Source organism: Cynoglossus semilaevis, chromosome 19 (genome assembly GCF_000523025.1).
Source record: "Cynoglossus semilaevis isolate Cse_v1.0 chromosome 19, Cse_v1.0, whole genome shotgun sequence".
NCBI classification, from domain to species: Eukaryota; Metazoa; Chordata; class Actinopteri; order Pleuronectiformes; family Cynoglossidae; genus Cynoglossus; species Cynoglossus semilaevis.
The window spans coordinates 9,350,039-9,372,558 of record NC_024325.1 but is presented as its reverse complement, the minus strand read 5'-3'; the positions used below and the strand labels follow the sequence as shown (position 1 = coordinate 9,372,558).

Here is a 22,520-nt window from a genome sequence, read left to right as displayed (position 1 = left end):
AGGTGAGCGCAAAGAAGCGGTTGAGTATAAAAAAAAAAGAGGGGGGGGGGGGGGGGAGAGGTACATTTACAAAATTGACTTTATAAAATGACTTTGGGGTCGCAGGATATTTGTGATGCCACTGTGGGAACGTCGGAGCCTGCGCTCTGTGGTCCATGGTCGTTGAACTCTTACCTGTCTCTGCTGCTGCAGATATCTTTGGTACAGGGCACCACCGTCCTCTGCACCACCTGTGCTCTCAGCAGGTACACGGGGATCCACATACCAAACGCACCTGTGGCGAAGGATACCGCTGATGTCGCCAGGGAGGAGAAGACATAGCTTTTACTGAAAAAAAGACAAACAAAATCACACTGATGGTTAAAATGTTTATGATGTCCCTAAAATGAACTATTCCTGTTCTAGTTGACAGACTGTGACTGTAAAGGAAACAGTTCTGTATATTCACTGACTGAAAGAGATTTGTCATGAGCAACATGGCCTCCCTGGTTATTAATAACATGGCTGTGGCCACGGAGCTCTATATATTTGAACTGTGGTCAGTGCGTGACAACAATCGGCTGTTTAGTATGAGTCAGTATGATTTTATTTCTGGCTGCGGTTGAATTTCCATTATTTTCTAATTATTTTACACATGAAACATTGCACTTATTGTATTCTGTGGTTCTCCAATGTCAAACAAATGACTTTAAACTCTGGTCTGGTCTTCAGAGAACTTCCAGGAAATATTTATGTATTTGTAGACTCTGACCAAAGAACCAAAGCACTTACTTTTTGGCGAGTGCCTTCATATCACAGACCCAGGAAGTGCGGGACTTGATGCGTCCACCCATCTGGTCAGCACTGCCTCTCTTTGGCTCTGGCACGAACAGCAGGATCAGAGTTCCTGCAGTGATCCCTAAAATCGGGGATACCTAATGGATGTAGACAAATATATGAAAATGAGCGTTGACACTGTGTGCAGCCTGGGAGTGGTTCAGAGGGAACAGATGTGAAACGCACAGACAAAGAACTGTGTGTTTACCGTACACATGGACAGCCACGCCTGACATACTATGCAAGCCCTGCGGAGCTAAGAACACCCCCACCCCCCCCCCCCCCCGCCCCCCACCATCTCACCATGTTATCGCTGCGTGTGTGTGTTTGTTTATGCATGTGGACTTGTCAGTGTGTATACAACTCAAAAAGAGTTGGTTTTTGCCCTGGGAGCTTTAAACACCAGGGTTAAAACCTCACTGGTGCCCTCTGCTATCATTTTCCCTGTATGGGGTTATGTGGTTACTTGTTTGTGCATGTGTGTGTCAGTGTATGGGAGACAAAGACAAAAGGCAGGATGTGGATGTGTGGGAGAGTCGTTTGTTTGAGCGATACAAACTGCTGCTGAAAGCAAAAGCAATTTCTTCCGTCTGGCAAATTCATCTCATTCATATTGCAGCTCTTATTAAAATCCATTTACATGATGTGTTTGTGAGGAGCCTGCATGTGTATGTACTGTGTATGTGTGTGTGTGTGTGTGTTGGAGGTTTGTTATTACATGGGTAATAAAGGGACTAATAATGCAGCTCAGGCCTGTAGTTAAGGTGTGAAGATCCCACCAGCTCTGATTATTTCCTTCACTCTGTGGTGTGATCTTCAGACCAATAGAAAACGCAGCTCAGCTCTCTGAAAATAAAAGTAGCATTTTTTTCTTAATTCACTTAAGTGTTTGCACTCAAGTGAATTCAGTTTTATTTAGTGAGACACCACCCGCCTGTGACCCTCGACCTTGACTCCCAGAGGGTCCATTAGGCACTTCCTCAATGGATGACTGGCAATCAGACCAAACAGCCGCTGCCCTCTCCTGCTCTGCCTTCCTCGGCCTCTCCTGCTCCTCCTTATTGTCCACATATACAGGAAGGTGGCTGGAATTCTTCAGGCGAAAAACAAGCGGAAGTGCTGCTGTGTTTTTTTTTTCCTTAAAGCAGGATACCGCGGCTGTACAGAACCTGTTTCATGTAATGCTATTTGTTTTTCACTGCATGCCAGTCTGGTGATTAAATGACATTTGAATTGTTCCACTGGAATGCCATTGTAGCTGCTTCGGAACAAGATGGCCTCCTCTTTGTTTTCAAACTCATGTTTTGGTGAGTCAAGAGTTCTTATGAAATTGTTATGAGAAAGCACCTCTTCCACTGCGACATACCGTAAGAATGTTCCACACCTTCCTTCATAAACAAGCTCGTGGTCACGAAATGTTGTAATCATTTTAAAAGCCGACCCTAAATTCAGTGGTTTCTAGGGGAGTCCTGTTAGAATATCCATTGGCCCTCTCCATTGTGACTGGTTTGTCTTACAGAGCTCCTCACTACTATGCGTTTAACTAAACTATTCAGCAGAATCCCAGTAAAATGCAGTGACAACTGGGATTCACATCCTGGTTTAGCACCTGCATCTTTATTTCTCAGATTTACTGAGAAATAAATAAGATGAAGAAATACCCACCTCAGTGATACTGGAAAAACCTCAGAGTGCTTAGAAAAAAAAATGTAATCACTACTTGTGTCTAAATAGACCTGACAGCCTAGAACTGTTTTCTAATTTAAAAAAAAACTCATTAAAATTACCTAAAGTTGAGGCTGATGTTACATGATTACAATACTGGGGTTTCTTTGACCTGGGAATCAACGGAACAATGTTCGCTGAATCAAAACAGCCTCCTGATTTTGACTATGAGATCGTTTTGTTTTCTCTGAATGAAAACGGAGAAGTGCCTGCTGATGCTAATTTGGACTGTGTGCAGTAATTATACTGTTGTCACAATGAACTGCTGGTTTCTATTGTGTTGCTGCTTCTGTATATTTGGATATTGACATTTTCACGTACAACACTGTCTGGAAAAAAACTAAAAAAAATACATTAATTATTCTCTGTCTGGAACAGGGCAATATTGGCTATTTATTATCAACAAAGTGTGTATTTTAAAGGTAGCGTTAGCGAGGATGCTACATGATTTCAGTTATGTTTTTCTGATCTTGGTTCTGCACATCACTGTGGTCTACTGTTGTGTCTGTTTTATCACATTTGAGTTCTGTCCAGCCCTGTCCCCCTACACATATAATAATGTATGTACAACAAGAGAGTTGGAGGATGAACATGCTGCTCTTACCCTCAGTGACCAGTGCCAGTCTCCTGCAGCCTCCTTGGCAGTAGAGCCCAGGATGTAGCCTAGCCCACTGTAGAAACAAACAACAAGAATGCATAAGAGCAACAAATAACACATGCTGTAAGTTTGTGAAGAACTGTGTATACTTGGTACATGAGTCAGAGTGAGTGGGTAACTGAAGCCCACCTACACTCCACACATCCAGCTGTGTTGACTGTCAGTGTTTGGGTGCTCTGCACAGTTTATGACACTGTCACTGATCACAGCAGCAGGAACTACTTGGCTTGCTGGTCTATTTGTGGATATGATATGTGTGTGTGTGTGTGTGTGTGTGTGTGTGGTTGCAAAATGCAGGTGCAAGGTTACGGTGTGTGAGCCCACTAAACGCAGTACCGACATGGTTGTCCTGCCTGTGGGGTCATTTAATTTCACAGTATTTTAGCTGGGACATAAGGAGTTAGGGCCTCACAGGAATACGGCGATAAAATGTTTGAAGGCATGTGTTACTAAGTGAGATCAGATCAGATAGAGGAAGCTCTCAGCTGCAATGAGCCTGTGCTGCGAGATAGCATCACAAACAGCAAATAACAAAGAGGATTTACATGGTTAAGTGGTGGTAAGACCTGTGGAGGAGCTTTCACTGCAGAACAGTCATGCATGAGTAAATGAAGACAAAGTTATTCATTCATATGGGTTAATGAACACCAAGATACATTACAGATAGAATCGAGAAAACAAATTCACAAATGCTTTTCTTTCTCTCTCTCTCCGATCATGATATAAGAGTTCAAACATGAAATATACAGAGGCTCTGAGTGTGGCTGAGGATAATATACTTTATCTAAGGAGTGATGACCTCTGTCTGTTTTTAGTTGTTGCTATGACTAACATAATAACATAACTGTGCTTTAAGGTCGCTCACTCCCATCTGATTGCATTGGCTGTTTGAACTCATATGAACGAAGGAATGATTTCAGTATCTGACAACAGTACATTAATAATGAATGAGACCTAAGAGTGCGTTCCTGGTGGCATCTGGCAGCTAAAGAGCTGAAACATATTTAACACACAGACCAAAGTTAGAACCGGTCTATGTTTGTGCTTCTTCAAAAATAACGGCGCTGTACAAACAGGTCTAGACGGCATACGATATTTCCAGTGAGTGACTAACGGCTAATCTTATCAGTGTCCACGCAGATAATGTCGGAAAAGTTCAACACCATCAATAAAACTTGAGCATTAAAAATATCAAACGGTGCCGTCGCCCAGTGTTGTATCTGTGAACCGCAGTTCAAGGCATGTGAGGGAAGGAAAAAACATTTCCTCTGAATCTCATCTGCTCCAAACAGTGAAAACGACCTCTGTGAGGTCAAACAGGTTGGACGTTTGTGTTGCTGGGCAGTTTAACGGAAACCGATCCGAGGGCCGAAACGAAGGTGAGATATAAATACTTTTGTACGAAGCAGCCACGTTGAACAGACCGTAGTGTTTTCTGTGTTTTTCTGTTGTGTGATTCTGCTGCTGCTGCTGATCAGACTCATCCTATTAGGCCTTTATATAACAATAAACCTCAAGTGGCACCTGTGCCGCAGCCACTAGCACACACACACACATCTTTTCTTGCCTAGCTTTGTTTGTTTACTCCCTGTGGCCCGTTCTGAGGTGGAATAAACTGAACAGGCAGGAGATTTCGCCTTAATAAGACCCTTATGTTCTGAGGTGGAATAAACTGAACAGGCTGGAGATTTCGCCTTAATAAGACTCTTATTCCCACATCTCCAACGCCCCCTCCAACCCATTTCAGCTGGACTCTGTCAGCTCTGATTCCCCTTCTGCTTTCAGCTCTATAGATAATGCTGGAAACATATCGCGTGAGACAGATCTTGACTGTGATTGGGTCATTTCAGTCGTTGAAGATAATCAGATGTAACGTTGACATGTCGACAGACACGTGCACGAGGATGTATCACACCTTGAGCGCCAACTATAGGATCCGCGTGGGTCTTACCTTCCCAGGGGGATGGCCAGGTAGAAGACTGACAGCATCATGGTGCGGCTGTTATTGGTGAACAGGTCGCCTATGATGGTGGGAGAGATGGAGGAGTAGCTGGACTCCCCGATGCCCACCAGTCCTCTGGAGATGACAAACAGCCAGTAGTACTGCAGAGGAGGAGAGAAGGAAGGAGACGAAGAGAGAAAGAGAGAAAGAAAGATCATGTTAGATCAGTGTTTTTCAACCTTGGGGTCGCGGCCCAATGTGGGCCCACCTGGAATTCAAATAGGGTCATCTGAAATGTCTAGTAAATGATAAAAGAAATTACTGATATTTTTTCCAACTAATTCTTATTCTTTTTTTAAAATTCCAATTAACAACAAACACCTCAAACAAATCTATTCTCTCATTTTCATAAATAAAGATAATATAATATAAATCAGTTAAAAAAATGCAGCATATAAAAAAATCTGAGCTGACGCACCTTGACTGAGCTACAATAACATGACGGCACAGTTATTAAAATGGTAATAAAAGGGTTGGCAACAATGGTGTTAGATAACACATATTTCTGAAAAGTAATTAGATTATGGAACACTAGACCATTCATTTTAGGCCATTCATTTTCTCATTCAAAGTTCTTTTCTCTTTTAATTGTTTGAGGCCACTGAAACACTTACAGCTCACGCTGATTAAACTGATCAAAAGACAAATTTGGCCGAGCGGGTCAGAGCTGCAGCAGGAGACAAACTTAATTTGCTAATCAGTGCTGGACACTCAACAAAGGGTTAACACATATGTACGTATATACTCCAGTGTGTATTTTTCAATATATTGTAGTGCAATGTGTATGTGTGAAGTTTGAACAACAAAAGAACTAAAAAAACCTCAAGGTAAATTTATGTTGTGGGCCAAATTTGGTGGGTCCACAATCCGGAAGTGGCCCACGACCCGGGAGTTTGATGGATTTTCTACCAAATATGGAGCATTTTTTTGCGGTGTATTTTCCACCCTGATACACAGTGACTCTGTGCTGCGTGGGCCTGTGACTGAGGTCAGCTCTGTGGAGGGATTAATACAGGTGCTGCCAGAGCCAAGATGTTGACCTCACGGCTGACCCCAGCTCTCATCTGTCACTCGAGGCCACGGGCTGGTGGGGAAGAAATACGTGCAGAAGGTCATGCACACAGCCGTCAAACACGCCTGTAAAACGACTGCTTACTACAGTAGTACTCGCCAGTTCACACTGACATGGAAAATTGACACTCATGGGAAGAGGTGTGATTCCTGACTCTTTACTGGCTGATTTTAAATTAAAGAGGTTTTAGTATGAGACAATAAAACACTACATTTCCTGTAGAGTATACAATGTATATTATTTTATTATGCTCCATTATTAATGAACATATGATTTAAAAAAATTATTGAACTAAAATAATCTTTGAAAAAAATATCCACCATAGCTTTTATCTAAAACGACTATAAGCAGCAGTTAACAACCCACAGCAAAGATCTGTATCAAATTTCCACTGCGTTACACTCTCTTCTTCCACACAGGATCAGAGTGACCCTGAAAATTAATTTAGAACATAATGTACTTTTTTTCATTTTTACTTCATGATGAGAGTTTTTTTTTTTCTCCAGTTTGTTCTAAGTGCTATCCTTCCAGATGACCCGGGAGTGTCTTAAATGTGCAATGACAGCGCTGTCAATGGAAGTGGTCATTAACATTTCATTACATGTCCTGTCTTTCATCTCCCTGGTGTGGAAGCACTGTTACATAACAGTCATTATCTGTTGTCTTATTTGACTGGCACTGGAACATGCCTTCACGAGGGAATCGTTTGTTTTAGCGCAAAGTCCTGCGGGACCCGTGGACGACTCCCTCTGCAGGCTGTGACTCCTGGGACACATGTCAAGGAGCAGAAGTCCTTATTTTTCTGACTCTGCGTTTTCTCCGCTCAAGCAAAAAGAGGCTGCTTTCTTATCTCCAGGCACAAAGAGCGGCTTTGAGAGAGGGCTTGACGTTAAGAGATGCCCTCGTGGGATCATCAGCATCTCTTAGCTGTCACTTAGCGTCGACTGCTGCAGGCTGAAGAGGCACTGAAGAGTCTTATCGTAAGGAGAGTCTGTTGTGCAGGACTCTACGATGCTGCCCAGAAGAAAAGGCGTGTTCGGTTTAAACTGGATAACACTTACAGGCCAAGTCGTTATGCAAATCAGTTTTGCTGCAATTCCATGCAAATGCATTATTTTATCGACCGACGTCAGGTCATCAAGTTAATGTGTTCAGGTCGGCAGAAATGCTGAGGTTGAAATGGAGCGTTATAGAGGATGAAATGTGACTAAGGTGTCGTTGAAGGGGACATTTTGTTGGCAGCAGACAGAAGGACTGTATTTATTTCAAGAATGTTTATCCAGTGGCATTTTTTGAACAACTATAAGGAGGGTTTACAGAGAAGAAACTGTGGTAGTCTTTCTCCAGGTAAAGCAGTCCTTCTGCTGATGGAGGTCAACAGGACAACATCTGATTTAGTCCCAAAATTAGAATTTCAGTTCTTTCTGAGACAGAAATTGCACACTGTGACCAGGTGTGAAAAAGACATCGCTCAGAATTCTACAAAGAAGGAACTTTGACATTTTCATGAATAAATGTGTCTTAGAACTTCTTGACTTACTGCGCTACTTGCTTTTAAGTGCACACGCGTGCACTGTGATGGATATTGTGATAGATTCTGTCGATAGCACCCATCCCCCACTGCAATTATGGTATTGTTTTTCTACATCCAACGCTGCGCAGGCTTTTACAGAAATCAAAGCTACATCTTCTTGTCGAAGGGGCTGTAAAACTTGTCTTCGAGGACATTGTAATCGAGACAATTCTGAGATAAGGGGCCTGTATTAGTTAATGGACTAGCAGCCAGCCAGCCGGAGAGAAAAGAGAGACTCAGTCAGGAGAGAGGCGGTATAAAGAACATCCTCAGAGGCCGAGCTGGTGTCTGACTTAACAAGCATGTCATTTCATTTTACTGGCCTTAACGTCAAGCATATCCACATCATAACAGAGTAATTCGATTGTCCCACAGACACTGCAGTCTGACAGAGTAGAACTCCAGCTCTTCTCTGGCACTTTCACCACAGCTGCTGCCAGCGTGTGTGTGTGAGTGAGTGTGTGTGTGTGGCCGTACCTCTTTGCCGATGAAGGAGCTGGACAGAGTAACAATGGACCAGAAGAAAATGCCACAGCTCAGGATGACCTTTCTGTTGAAGCGGTCGCCGAGGTAACCAAAGATGGGAGCTGCCACCATGAAACTGCAGATGAAGACTGAGGAGAAAGAAAGGCATCATGACTTTTTAATAAAAAGACAGAAATTTGCATTTCTTTAAAAAAAAATCTCATAACAGTCATGTTAATGTAGTGTTCGTGGTCAATGTTCAATGTTCTTTTCTAAGAAGTGAATGAACGGCCGACCAAACTGAACCGTTAAATCCATCATTCCAGTCCAGATCAACTGTGTGATCTAATCGCTGCTGATTACTGTCATAACGACTGCTTTAAACAAACAGTCTAAATTAATGTTCTGAAGTAATACTCCCATTGGAATAATCCTTTTGCACAAGCACACACACCCACGCACACACACACTATCAGGTATTTTACTGCACACACTGCAGATAAGCTGAGTAAAGGTCCGTAATAACTAACCAGCAGGTTTTACATCAACAGCTGAACGGCTGGACGCCAGGAATCCTTCATCTCACTCCTCAGCAGTTTGTTCAAAAATACAATGATCACATTTATTAAGTGGCTCATTTTGGGTCATTAACAGCTCACCACCGTCTCTCTGTGTGGCCCATTTCACACCTTTTTTTAGTTTTGTTGATGAGCCATGCCATTTTCTCCAAGGCTTATTATCACTTTTAAGTTGTGTTAGCTTTGGGGGAAAAAACTTTTGGCCTGGACTTGGTGGTCGTGTTTATTTAGTTTTAAATTCAGGGATTGTTACTCTTTCCTCGTGTGTAGTTGACTCTATGTGTTTGGAGTTCAGTATAACTGTGACTGTAAATACTCCATAAGTGATTAATTGATTTAAAACACCCTGAATCATTCTTCATCATCCTATGAGATCACACGTTTATTCAAATATCTGCTCGCTCAGATCGACTTCCCTGAAAGCCAGTTGAAATCTGAATGTCATGATGAATTCCTGTCACACACCTTTTTTTGTTTGGAAATGTTTTCTTTAAGAGTATTGTCACCTCACCACAGAAACTGGGTGTGATCAACCCTTAAATCTGAACTCTTGCCAATCAAATACCAATACTAAAAACTGATTTATTACATGACTTCCTCCAGTTAACACATTTTCAAAGTCACTATAGAATCATTTAAATAAATTAGTACATTTGTTTGTTTTATAACTATAATTTAAATAATAACAAAACATAACTATGATGTTTTCATTACATCAGCAGCAGGACAGAGTTAATGTCTAACAACAAACCTGACACTGTCTGTAATCTTTAGCTTTCATATTTACAGTCACCAGTTCCTTTATCCGATCTTATTTTTCTAAATTTAAATGTTTTCAACGCTAACTGTTCTTAGCATGCTGCTAATGCCGCCATGACATTTAAACAGCTTTGAGTTGAGGTGAGTTTCCATGTTTTTCAGTTAAAGTCAATCCGGCTTACTTTGATCAGTGATTTCATTTTGTTTAAAGAGAATGCTTTTAGAGTGAAACCAATGCGTGTCTGTCTGGACAAGCCAAAGCCATAGTTTAATTTCACAAAATGTAATTAAAAAACTGCAGCTTTCTTTCATCCACATTAGTTGCACTAATGGTCCTGCAGATGGATATGAAGATTCTTTTTATTTTAAATGTATCTAAGGCAGGATATATATTTTTAATATACTCACAATATAATTATTATTATATAATAATAAAAAGCCATCACAATAATATATTCATCAATACAGCATCACAAATGTAAACCATGTTATGTTACAATGGTTTTTTCTTTTTGACTCTCAACTGTAACTTCACACTAAGGTGTCCGAATAAATATTATGACAAACAAATCTGTATCCAGGAAGTGTCACGTCATAACAAACAGTGTCCGCAACTTCCTTAACCCTAACTGTTTTTCTTGCACTCATGAAGACAATTCTTCAGTATCAGTTAATGATGATGTGTGACAAACTGGGAAATAAAACTGTCCTCCTCCGGCTACTGCTTATCCTGAGACGTCCATGATGGTTTTCCCCTTTGGTTTATTTAATACTAGTGTGTACCAGAACTGTTTGGGTCACAGTGGTGAACTGTCCACATATAGAAGGATAGACCTGCTCTGTATGTGTTCATTACATTTAAAGACACATACTGGTGGGTATCATTTCTTTAGGATTTGTATTTAAAATAACCTCAATCTTCTTCACCACCTTGATGACAAACTGTGATGGTTTTGAACTGGATGTTTGCTTGGCATCACCCTGACAGCACAGTGAGTATTCAGTGAAGGGAAGTGAATCTACTGTTTAAAAACCCATGTAAAAACAGACAAGAGCTCCACAGTGACATTAGCAGGGCTCACCAAAGACATACAGCACATGCATATTTAAGAGAAATGCCTCAGGAAAGCCCCGACTGTGAGGAGATGATGTCTGGACTGTACCGCAGACGCTCCCTGATGATGTTTACACTGCAGGCCAGAGGGGAGGAAACATTCTTATAACCTCATTTAGAGGACAATAGTCAGCTTTGACCACTTGAGCGGACTGCGTCCAAGTTTTTTTTAACATGAGCTGTAATTACACAAAAGAAGACATTTCTAATATAACCAAGTCCAGAGAAGAAAATCTCTGTCTGACATCCTGCTGTATTTTCTTAAATTTATAAACCATGTTGTCTCCGAGCCTCACAAACACAAATATCAGTGGAGAAGACGGCTGCAGTACTTCAAAAAGAAGGATGATGATGTCTACATTACTGTGTGTCCTCATAACAGGGCTGCTTGAAGCAACACAGAGAAGATGAATAAGATTCATTATTATCTCCACACGTAATTTGATCCACTAAGGTCAGGTCTCAGTGTCTGTCCATCTGCCTCTAATACAAGACTGATGGAAAAAGGTTTTATATTCAAAGCCTCAGTAGCAGAATACGAATTCAATATTACTTCTTTTATTCTGTTTTTTGCAGTGAGGGCCTTAAAAAAAACCTCAACACAAAGTCTAATATGAGTCGGTGTACCTCAGCTACGAGCGTCTGACCTGTTCTCCCTCTGATTCCACCTGAGGTTCTGCACATATTTGTCACAGCCAATAACATCAATTAACATACTCTCTCAGGACATTCCTTGGAACGACAATGACGTTCAGACTGAACACAGACACAGTTACAGGTCTGGAGACACTGGAATGACTTAAGTGCAAAATTACTGCCCTGTCACTGACGAACGAATAACCAACCCAGAAGAACAGGTGTCAATCAAAGCACTAATGGCTTTTTTTTTCTTTTTCTTTTTCTTAAAGGTTTTAAAGCCAAAACAAAAGTAAGACCAAACTTTATCATTTGTACATTATCTCGTAGAAAAAGAACAGAATGTTTTTTTAGAAATAACAACAGAACTCTCTGTATCCCAGGCTAGTACTAACTGGAATGAAAAACTAACCTACTAATATCTCATCACTTAGATCGCTCCTATTATTACATTTCTAGAGAAGTTGCTGGAACATGGTCCAGTAAAGTCTCGCTGCTACCAACATCCTCACATGGCCTGAAAAAACCCCATCATGCCATGCAGACCACAAAGACCGGACATCCAGCAGACACTCTGATTGGCCAGGAGAACAATAGCAGCGGGGTGACTCATCCTCTCTGATTTAACTCCTGTGTTAAAGAGGATCAATGGGAAGTGCAGACAATCACGGTGTGTTGTGTTTTCTCTGTGTGTGGCCGAGTGATATTCACCAGGCGTGACTTGAGCCACTTCCCTTTGAAATGAGAGTTTCAGGCGAAGAGCGAGCACCTGTGAGTGCACGTCTCCAGATGTGGAATAAAGGCTGAGCATTTAACGCTGCAGTGAATACGAGTTAAAAGAAGAAATAAGGTCAAAATGAAGGTGCTGAGAAGCACATGAATGGTTAATCCTCTGTGATCAGACTATGAAAGTAACTCAGGCCTGGCACAGGGTAAGACGACACTGAATTAATTTAAAAAGAAACTGTTTTTTTTTAATTCAACATCCAAAAGCGGAGGCGTGAGCGACTTAGTCATCCTGCTGGAGTTAAGGGAAAATTCTCTTCGGAACACATTTGTTCTTGGAGTAATAATGTGAAATGATACTGAACGTAATGCCATGAGTCAAATGAAACACATCATTAGGTTTCTCTCTACTACTACTATATTATTTTTAGGTCGGTGCTTAGGGTACTTCCCACCGTAGCTTAAGGCACCGTCACTCTTTCACAGCTGCGTGTGAAACCTGACAGTCTGGACCTACGGTCACACTGAGGCTCAGCAGGTCAAAGAATTCCAGTGTCAATCACCTGTAGGACAGGTGATGGGAAACAGGAGAAGCTCTTCTTATCTGCAGGTCCTCACTTGTCTGCAGGGCTATCCTCTGACCAGCTCAGGTCCACACCATACACACACTCCTACCTTAAACCATATTACAGCAGCACTTCCACATGTGGGATATAATCCACTCTGTTTCTACATGACTGTTCAGGATGTGTTTATATTTGAAGAAAACCACAGATGAAACCTGTGGGTGAACAGCCCAGACCTGCGGCCTCTACTGGTCAAATGTTTTCACTGCTAGTCACGTCATATTAAATAGAACTGTTGCTGCAATCAATAACATCACCAAACATGGGCACTAAGTAAAGTGTAGACTTTAAAACACAGTGTGTGTAAACAGTGCAAAGTCATCACTGGGCAGAACTGTTGGTTCTTATTTATTTTTACACTGTAAGAGCATAACAGCTGGTTATGTCATGATACTGTCCATATAAAATAACATTAGTAATGATAGATCAATACAGTGGTTTATTACACAACAGTTGAGTGAAGGTGAAATCAATAAATAACATTTTAAAACAACAGGTTAGCTCACAAGTTACACACAAATGTAGGAGCGTGAAGATTGTGTATTTAACTACGTTTGCATGTGGTTCTTATAATAGAACATTCCACATCAGGTCCACAGTCAACTCCACAGGTCCACAAGAGGTTGAAGATGATGGATGAGAATTTGTCCTTCAGATATCGTAGAGCCCTAGTCCACTCCACGCCGTGTTGTGGACACTGGCTCTGCTGTGGAGATACAACAGGAAACCTAACCCTGGGTCCTGCTGCCACAGATGTCATCACACACCGAATATGAGAGACCATGTGACCACATGTAACCCTGAAATCACAGACCCTACAGGCTATTTCATTACATTTACACCTGGTACCAGGCAACAGATGTGCACGGGGCAAAGTTATAGACACGTGATTAAAAAAAAAAACCGTGAGTGATGTATCCACAGCACCAGAGGAGAAACTCTAATGGCACGTGTTGTGTACATATATGGTATTAAAGGTTTTCTGATTCCTCTAAAGGACCATTGAACATGGTAACTTGATTACTGAATTTAGGGGTCGGGGAAATTTACCAGCATTTATTACTTTGCACACTGTCCCACCATGGTATGCATTAAAAAAAACACTAAATCTAATATTGTGTGCTGCAGTTCTGAGTCTTTACACTAGGCTCTGGCTGGCTTTTCCCTTCATCAGGGGTCGCCACAGCCTAAACCTAAGCACTGGCCCACCCTTAAGCCCCACTCACTGTGAAATCTAGATGAAATCTACATGAGGAAAACTCTCATTTATTTAAATTAATGTTAAGATTATAGATTGTGAAATATTACTGTTGACTTTATTGGGTTTAAAAAGCCTGGTGGCCTCAACTACTATAATGAGTCCTTTTCATCTCCACTGCCAGTGAATGGTGTCCAGTGCACAGTGGCAGCACTGTTGCCGTCCATGAGGTGTGAAGTACAAACAGGAGTTGCAGCTTTGTTGCTTCCTCTAATGATTAATGGGATGCACATTTGTTTCAGTAGGAAACCAGAGCCAGCCGCTGCTGTGTCTTGGTCAAACTCACATTCTCATCACATTTCTGCCTCCTGGAATTCCCTTTATGTGGCGCCGTGAACATTTCTGCATTCCCCACATTTCTGATCACCACTAATTCTCCAAGAAACCCCTGAGCTTGGACTTCGCCAGTGTTGGGTTACCACTGCAGCGGTTGCTTCTTGATAAATGCCACATGCAGCCTAGGAAATACCCCTGCTGCCGTCTTCTGCTCCAAACTCAGCAGCTTATTTGTAGAGGCTGCCATCAAGTGCTGACAAATTAAATGTTTTTTTTTGTATAAACTCAAAATGATCATCTTCTCTCAGTGTAGATTGGTTGTTGTTGCAGCTGCAGCAGATCTTGTACATGCACAATCTGAGAGCTGCAGCTGGGTGAGGAGCAATACAAATACCATCCTGGCTCATCATTTTTTACCCTTTTCCACAGCGTTTTACAAGCAAACACATGCGGTGTGAATAAAGGAAGGTGCTTTTTATTTTTATTTAATTTTGAAAGCGCAAACCAGGCTGTGGCCACGTGGAAAGAAAATGTGGTTTTGTTGTTCTCCTTTTACAAAGAGACTTTCATGTGGCCAGTGCTTTGGCCAAAGAGCTGACATCCAGCAGCAAAACACTTAGGAACAGGGCGAGGTGTTTTGTTATTTCTGTCAGTTTTATTCAATAATTACACGAGCTCTTGTCCTAATGACAGGCTGCAGCTGAAATGACAGAGCACCCACTTGCTCTTCTTTGTTACCCTTGTTACTGGGACTAATAGGGTATAAAAACTGGAGCTGACAGACACGTACACAATTCCCATCACTCACACACGCAAACCCTCACTGGAAGATGACAGAGAATCAAACAAAAGCGCAGGCTGTGTCTTTGACCTTGACTTGCTGACGTACGTATGAACTAAGCGTGCATGTTCGACAAGAAGGGTGTGGAGTGAGCGCTGCTAATTGATCTGTTGATGCCCCCTCGCCACAGACAGAGATGTGAGGACTCCTGTGGCATCGAGCCATCGATCGTTGTCGGGCCCATGTTGAGATAAACGGGAAAATATCACTGAGGCACTTCTGTTGTTAGAAATGTATCTAAAAGGCATATTCCTTCATTTTTAAACTGGTTTTCATTTCCTGCTTTTAAGTGGAAAACGCCTAACAAATGTTTGTGCATAAATAAGACATGAGGATTTCAAGGATTACTTCTTCAATTGGCCATAAAATACTAATTTGATACACAGCCACTCAACTAAAGTGCCATTACTTTGGAGATAGGAAATCAGAGGGGAAAACAACAGGGCAAACAGAGTGCCAGTCATCGCTCCACCGCTGCCCTTCACTGAGTCACGGCCTATAAAAACAATCTGAGATTGAGACACGTAAACACACACATACGCTGCAAATATGATGCATGACCAGGATGTTGGTCTATGTTGGTATCAACAGTCAACATGTATGATCAACTAGAGGAATCTACTGGAGACTCCCTCTACTCCTCTCTACGCCTACAAGATGCTGGTGTAGGTGACGACAGGGTGAGGGCAGCTGCTGAACTGCTGATATGGAGAGAAAGAAAAAGAGACATAAAAACAGAAGGACAGAAAGAGAGAGGGAGAGAGAGAGAGAGAGAGAGAGAGAGTACCAAGGGACCCCAGTGACGGCTGAAGACAAAATAGGAGCAGCTGTGAGTGGCCAAAACAGCTGATCAAGCACTGATAACTTAACTTCTGACCGTTTCAAAGGGAAATCAGAGAGGCCTCTGTGTTGCGGCGGAATCTCGGATTGACCCTCTCTGACCATAAACACACATTTGGCCCCACCTTAGAGCCACCAATTAAAAGGGTCCTCCACCAGCCGTGGTTACAAAGCAGCTCTTTGAGCCAAAACTTTAAATCTCACACAACACTGACGGCCTCATTCTTCTCAGCTCCACTGGTTGGACGCCTGAAGGACAACATATTAGGACTTCTGTGTGTATGTGTGTGTGTGTGTGTGTGGTAGGCAGCCACATACAGGACAGTTCTTGGTGTGTTATTTAGCCGCAGCCTGCTGCTCATTCAAGCTGCCTGACTTCACGAACGTGCTAAAGCGATGAAGTACTATTATTATGTAAGCCTTTATTATCGGACAGTCGCCCTTGAATACACTTGAGGACAACGACCTCGGCATGTCCACATGATGAAATGTTCTTGTCTCCCGTTTATTAGGCGTTAAAAGCTTCCCTCGACCACAGGTGATACCTTCCAGGTGAACCCGCTCTCCTCCTCCTCCTCCTCCTCCTCTCGTCCATTAACCCTAATGTCTCTTTACATTGACAAGACCGGCCATGTTGACAGCTGTGTACGAGTGTCACTCACTTCAACTGGTCCGTGCCCGAGGGCCACTTCAGTGGGAACATGGAGCGCAGCCCGGTGGTGCTCTGAGGGTTCTGCTGAGCTCCAACCTGACCTGACTGACAGCCATGAACATTTCATCTTCTTACACAGATAGGTGAGACCACAGCCCCGCAGGCAAAAAATCACACACATGTACCCAAACACATGCATGTACACAGGCCAAACCAAAATGAGCACATATCTCATGTCGGTTTGCTGTGCAAGCTGCTCTAAAGAGGGTCATTGTTGCCAAAGAGAAAAAATAGCAGTTGCTGCAGAGGCTGCGTTCACCACAGGGTGTTTTCCATGTGCTTTTCCGTAAACAGCAGTTTACATCACCGAGTGGCAACAAATATAAATCTCACCGGGCCATTTGGTTTAGTGCAGATGGTTGTGAAATATTTGGTTGATTAGCTAAATATTTTTTTATTTTTCCTATATTTTAAACACATTCAGAATTCATGACTATGTAAACAGCTATACAAACTATACCAGGTTAGTGTAAATAATATTATAGAATAGTATTTATAGTTGGGTTCCCTGCTCAGACGTTCCATCAGTATTGGTTTCACTAGTTTGGATCAGTAAAAGTCAATTAAACCTAGCACTCTTCTTTTCCTGGCCAAACCCGGATCACAACCTGTAAAATGATTCCGACTCAGGCCGTGTGTTTATTCTAGGACTTGAATCCTGCAGTGTGTGGTCAGTGTATATTTAATTACGTGTGATGGTGACCTAGCAGCAGAAAGAGCTGAAGCACACATAACACTCACTGGCTATAAAACACATACGTGGGCAGTTTGCGTTCCCAGGTGCACGGTCTCTGCCAGGACAGGGAAACAGAGCGAGAGCAGGAAGGGCCTGGCCTACAGCTGCTCGCAGAACCACAGGTCCACCACATACGGACAGCATTTCTTAATGAAAGTTATCACACACTCACACTACCCCTTCCAGAACCTTGATTACGTCAACCCGATACCCCCTTCTTCATACCAGGTCGCTCTGTCTGACCCCTCCTGGCTCACTGGCCCACGATCCCGCACACGGCAGTCCTCGGATTGGTGTGAGGCAGCGAGTCGTCTGGAGATCAGGGGCCAAGCGGAGTCTAAGCCATAACAGGCCAGGACAGAGACTAGACAAACCCAACACAAAGCAGCCTACATTTAGCTTCTCGGACTCTCGCAAATGCAGTCAGTGTCGAGGGCTCGTCATCTGCACATGCCGCTTCGCGCGTGTGTGTGAACAGATCTGTGTCAGTGAGGCTGTGTGCACGGTCTATTAATAAGCCAAGACAAACTGAATTAAGATTCAAACACCCTTTACAGTTTCCTGTTTCCCATTAAGATTATTTACTTACTTGGCACCACATACTGCAGACCCCCAAAAAAACATAACACTGTTTTCTCTTATTTTATTTTTTTTTCCAGCCAGATTTTGCATTTTCAAACACCAGCAGTTCATAAAGTCATTATATGAACCCAATAAAGTAGTCGACCATTATAATTGTGAAAAATAAAATGAAACTAAAGAAGGTAGAGCAGCAGCTAACAGAAAACAAACTGTGTCTAAACCAGGGAGACTGGATGAAAATTCAACAGCTAGATGATGAAGCAGCTTATTCACTGAAAAGTCAACAGAAATCACAACAGTGATTTATTTTTGCTGCTAGATATTTTCATCATCAACACACCATTCACTCAAAGACCATGAAGTGGTGGGGAAAACACTGGGCCCTATTCTTTCACACTCAAACTCTAACCTGCCTGGCCTCAATGCCACTTTGTGTGCACGTCTGTGTGTGGTTGAACGAGTCTCGGGGCACACGGAGACAAGACCCACTCCTGTCCTCCAATGAGAAGACTGAGCATGGCATCTCTCTGCTTCTAAAAAGGTGAATTCACTGGAGATCTGAGTAAAGCAGGAAACCCTGCCCTGGAGCAGTCCTCCAGACGCTCTGGGCATATTCACTCGGGAGAGAACAGCTCGTCTGCCTCTTGACTTTGTTTTGCTTCTAGTTGACCTCCACCATCATTACTGCTACTCCTTCGGCTACTGCTCTAGGCAGCTGGAGGCAAATCTGCTTAAACCAGTCCTTGACAGTTGAGTAAATGTAACATGTTCACTGACGAGTAAGTAACATGTTCTCCTCCCTTGGTCGGTAGACCTTCAACAATTTAAGGAATTCAGAATTTAAACTAATTGAGCTCTATGTATGATGTGTTGATGCTAATGCTCCAACCAAGATGTGACAGAGCAAAAAGCGGGGTGGAAAATATATTGGCAAAATAACTGCAGGTAGTCAGACAGAACTGATGAGCAACTTTAAACAAATCTTTATCTGATTCAATTAAAAGAGTTTTTAAATGATACATTCTTACCTCCTAGGATTGAACAGATGTTGCTAACTGTTGCTAACCTACCACATAACATGAAAAGGTACAGAACAACGGTAAAAAATAGATCAGTGGTGAAACCTTTGCCCTGTGTGTGTGTCAAAAAACACACGCCTGTGTTTGAGCAGAAAATATAGCAAAAGCAGTCATTGTGTTTATTTCACTGAAATAAAGATCTTACCTGTCTGCAGCAGGCCCATCCCGCTGTCTGTTACGTTGTAATGTCGCTGGATGTCCATCAGCACACCTGACCACAGGGAAGAAAGAAAGAAAGAAAAGAAAGTCTTAAAAAATGTATTCTATTACAAATTTTCAAATACTTTATCATCTTTGACCAACAGGTAGCGTTATGGTATTCCTTTATGGTTTGTGATTTTTGGTAGATACGATGGTGAGACAGTTACACAATAGCTTCATCAGCTAACATCCCTGCAGAGGACCATACGATGGTGAGACAGTTACACAATAGGTAAATGGTAAATGTGATAAGTGTGATAAGTGCTCCCTGTGCTGCAGTTACAAAGGCCGGTCTTTGGCTACAAAAATGTAATAAATTCATAATTTTGTTCAGAGCGTGCTTGAACTGTGTATCATAGTTTTAGTTTAATTAAAGTAAAATGTCAGTCAAATTTAAACTTAAACCTACTAAAATATGAACATTCATATTAAACTATGAAACTAAACTTAATGGGATCATGCAATATTAAACACTGAGAACAACAAAGCAGAAGTTTAATGGATTCTGAACTCTGCCTCTACTGAAACCACAAGCTCAGTTCAGAGACGTTTTAGCAGAAGCGCCATGTGGAATACTAATTCTTTTTTGACTGTAGTAGCAGTCCCAAATCAACCGTCTAGCCATGGAGGTTCTGCAGGATTCTGTAAAGCCAGAAGGCTAGACCTCGGGAATTGCAGCACGCCTCATGAAAACGGAGCATCGACATGACTAACATTTTAAAAAGCCGGCCGGCTCTGATCTGTCAGAACCCCTCAGACTGACATCACCTAGCATAACCTGACCTCCAGTCTGGTGCACCTCTGTAACTTTTAGAAATACCTCATGCATCATTCCCTTGTCAACTGGTGGACTGTGCCTTGAAGGTCAACATGAGAGATCACAGCCGGGAAGGTAAATAACTGCAGCCGATGTAACAGAAGCTGTAGACTCGTCATTCCTAAACACTGACATCTTGTGTATTTGTCAACAGAGACGCAGCGTGTTTCCCAGGCACCGAGACTGAGAGCAGAGACATAGGTCAGATTCCTGTCATATGAGTCAAAGCACCTGCTCACATTCTCGCGCTACAGGCAGCATTCTTGTTTAGGCGTTATGCTCACAACCCTGGCCATCGTTCCCTCGGAATAATGACTTGAGGATTCTAACAGTTTTTATTCAGTTTCAGCGAAACCCACGCGTCAGACGGCTGCACCCTTAGTCGGCAATTAGGGAATGGATTTAGATGTACGCAACTATCAGTGAGTACAGGTGTATCAACACACACACATGAACTTGTCATCTGTCAAGGCCTTGGCAGACAGACTGGGTGTGAAAAGAAATCCCCGTTCCCAGCTCTCAGAACTCTCCGTCTGCTTTTCAAATAGCGACAACAGGCTCAGCGATGAACTGTACCACAGCAGCTGTACTTGTAATTGGCCTAGAAGTAGTGCTCGCACACTTACACACGACCTGCTGGGGGGGGTGGGGTCTGGGGGGGCTCCTGTACCAGATGGTGAAGCGTCCCTCATGGACGCGGGCTGACTCTGTCTGAGCCACACCCACAGGCACTTACCACGCAATTAACATACAATGGATGACAGTAAAATACATATCTACTAAACAGTGTTTTCTAAACATTGAAAACAATAGAGTACATTTTACATTTACAATACAAAGTGTATTGTACTACGTGGTGTTTGTCATCAGTGCTGATTCATGTACAGTGAGCTGTGTAATGTGCTGTGCTAATGTGTAAGAGATTAAAGAGAGCCCGCAGCTCTGTGCTTGTTTAAACAGTCAGTATCTTATCTGTCATCTCCACTCATTTCTCCCACTTAGGTGTTCGATGCCTCACACATGCACCGTGTCCGTTTGCCTTCTCCACACCACGCTTCTCTCTCTGGCTTCAGTAACACCTCCAGTAGTCTGTTTTGTTCTGTTGTTTTGTCCCACCTCAGATTATACAGAAAGAAGATGATGCACCAAAACCCACAGCCAGGCTGACAGCGCCCTCCTTAGTTGCCATGACAACACTCTACGTGCTCAAAAAAAAAGATAAAGGTCAAGAGCCAGAGTAGAACAGTGATATCCAAGTCTCCAGACAGCTTTTCAGTTTCCAGTTTGTCTGCAGCTGGATCCACCATTTCTGACTGAATATGAACATTTTTGTCCAAAATACACAGGTGGTTAAAGAAGGGGAGCGGCTGGCGTTCCACATTCTTAGCTACAGTATATCCTTCAACACCAGAACCACCCTGACAACACGGTCCAGATTCACAATACATCTAATCCATCAGCCGGAACTACAGTGGTGAGATTATCAGGTTAGGCCTTCAGGGGGTCTAAGGATGATGCCAAGAACCAAGAAACATGCAAGGAATGTGGATCTTCCTGACTGCATCCATAGTTACATCAGGTATTTCCAGTGTGAACACAGCGTGTGAGCGTAGACTCACAGCCTCTCCCTCGCTAACGTGCAGCACACACCTTCCTGTTGGCTTTGTACAAAGAAACAGACCAAAGGTGACATTGGGGAGATTGTTCTTAGTTGACTGTATGATGTTTCCCAGCTCAGTCATGGCACATCACATCACAACGGTGACACAGTCCAGCGTGGAGCTAACACTTATCCCACCCTCTCGTAAAGACTTCTTCCACCACAGCGAAGCTAAAGCTAAAAATGAGCAGACCACAAACGCTGCATTTAGAGGATGAATGTTTGATATGAATAGGACTCACTGTCAGTCTGTGCTGTTTCCATAATAAATTCAGTTGACTTTTCATTCACCGTACACACAAAGATTTGAAAGCCCAGAATCGAAACCGCCGTGTGTTTGTATTGCAGCGCGTGTGGAAAAAGAAATAAGACATAATGACTACGACTACAATATTTGACATTTGAGGAAACAGGATGTTTTAGTAACTCCAGCTTCTGCGCCGTGACTCATGCTGCAGTGTTACTCTGAACTGTGGCCACCATACATTCACCAGCACTGGAAACACGCACACACGTCCCACACCTTACCCTGTACAACAGCCATACACACACAGACATCCCATCAGCCTGTGGAGAACAGATGTCCTGTCAAATCCCCAATAGAGATTTTAGGATCTGCAGCTTCTATTTCTGCTCAGAGAAACTAGGCTAAAAGTCCAATTTAGCCATGAAGGATGTCGGAGAGGGAGACACGGATTGGAGTAATGGAGAAGGAGTAATGGGGGGAGAGGGAGGCGGGGGGGGGGGGGGACTGTGCTCTTGGTTATG

The 22,520-nt window shown here is 42.7% G+C and overlaps 1 protein-coding gene across 2 annotated transcripts in view; it reads right to left on the bottom strand.

Moving 5' to 3' along the window:
• The window catches only part of spns2 (SPNS lysolipid transporter 2, sphingosine-1-phosphate), a 47,947-nt gene that overhangs the window by 13,278 nt on the left and 12,149 nt on the right, over positions 1-22,520 (bottom strand). For both annotated transcript variants that reach the window (XR_003052953.1, XM_008332809.3), the window contains exons 2-7: positions 19,220-19,285; positions 8,324-8,460; positions 5,151-5,302; positions 3,146-3,212; positions 772-914; positions 175-327 (exon numbers count right to left, since the gene is read on the bottom strand). Coding sequence is in view for 1 of the 2 variants with exons in the window: in XM_008332809.3 (XP_008331031.1) it covers positions 175-327; positions 772-914; positions 3,146-3,212; positions 5,151-5,302; positions 8,324-8,460; positions 19,220-19,285 (718 nt within the window). In the remaining variant the exon portion in view is untranslated. The remainder of the gene's footprint in view (positions 1-174; positions 328-771; positions 915-3,145; positions 3,213-5,150; positions 5,303-8,323; positions 8,461-19,219; positions 19,286-22,520) is intronic.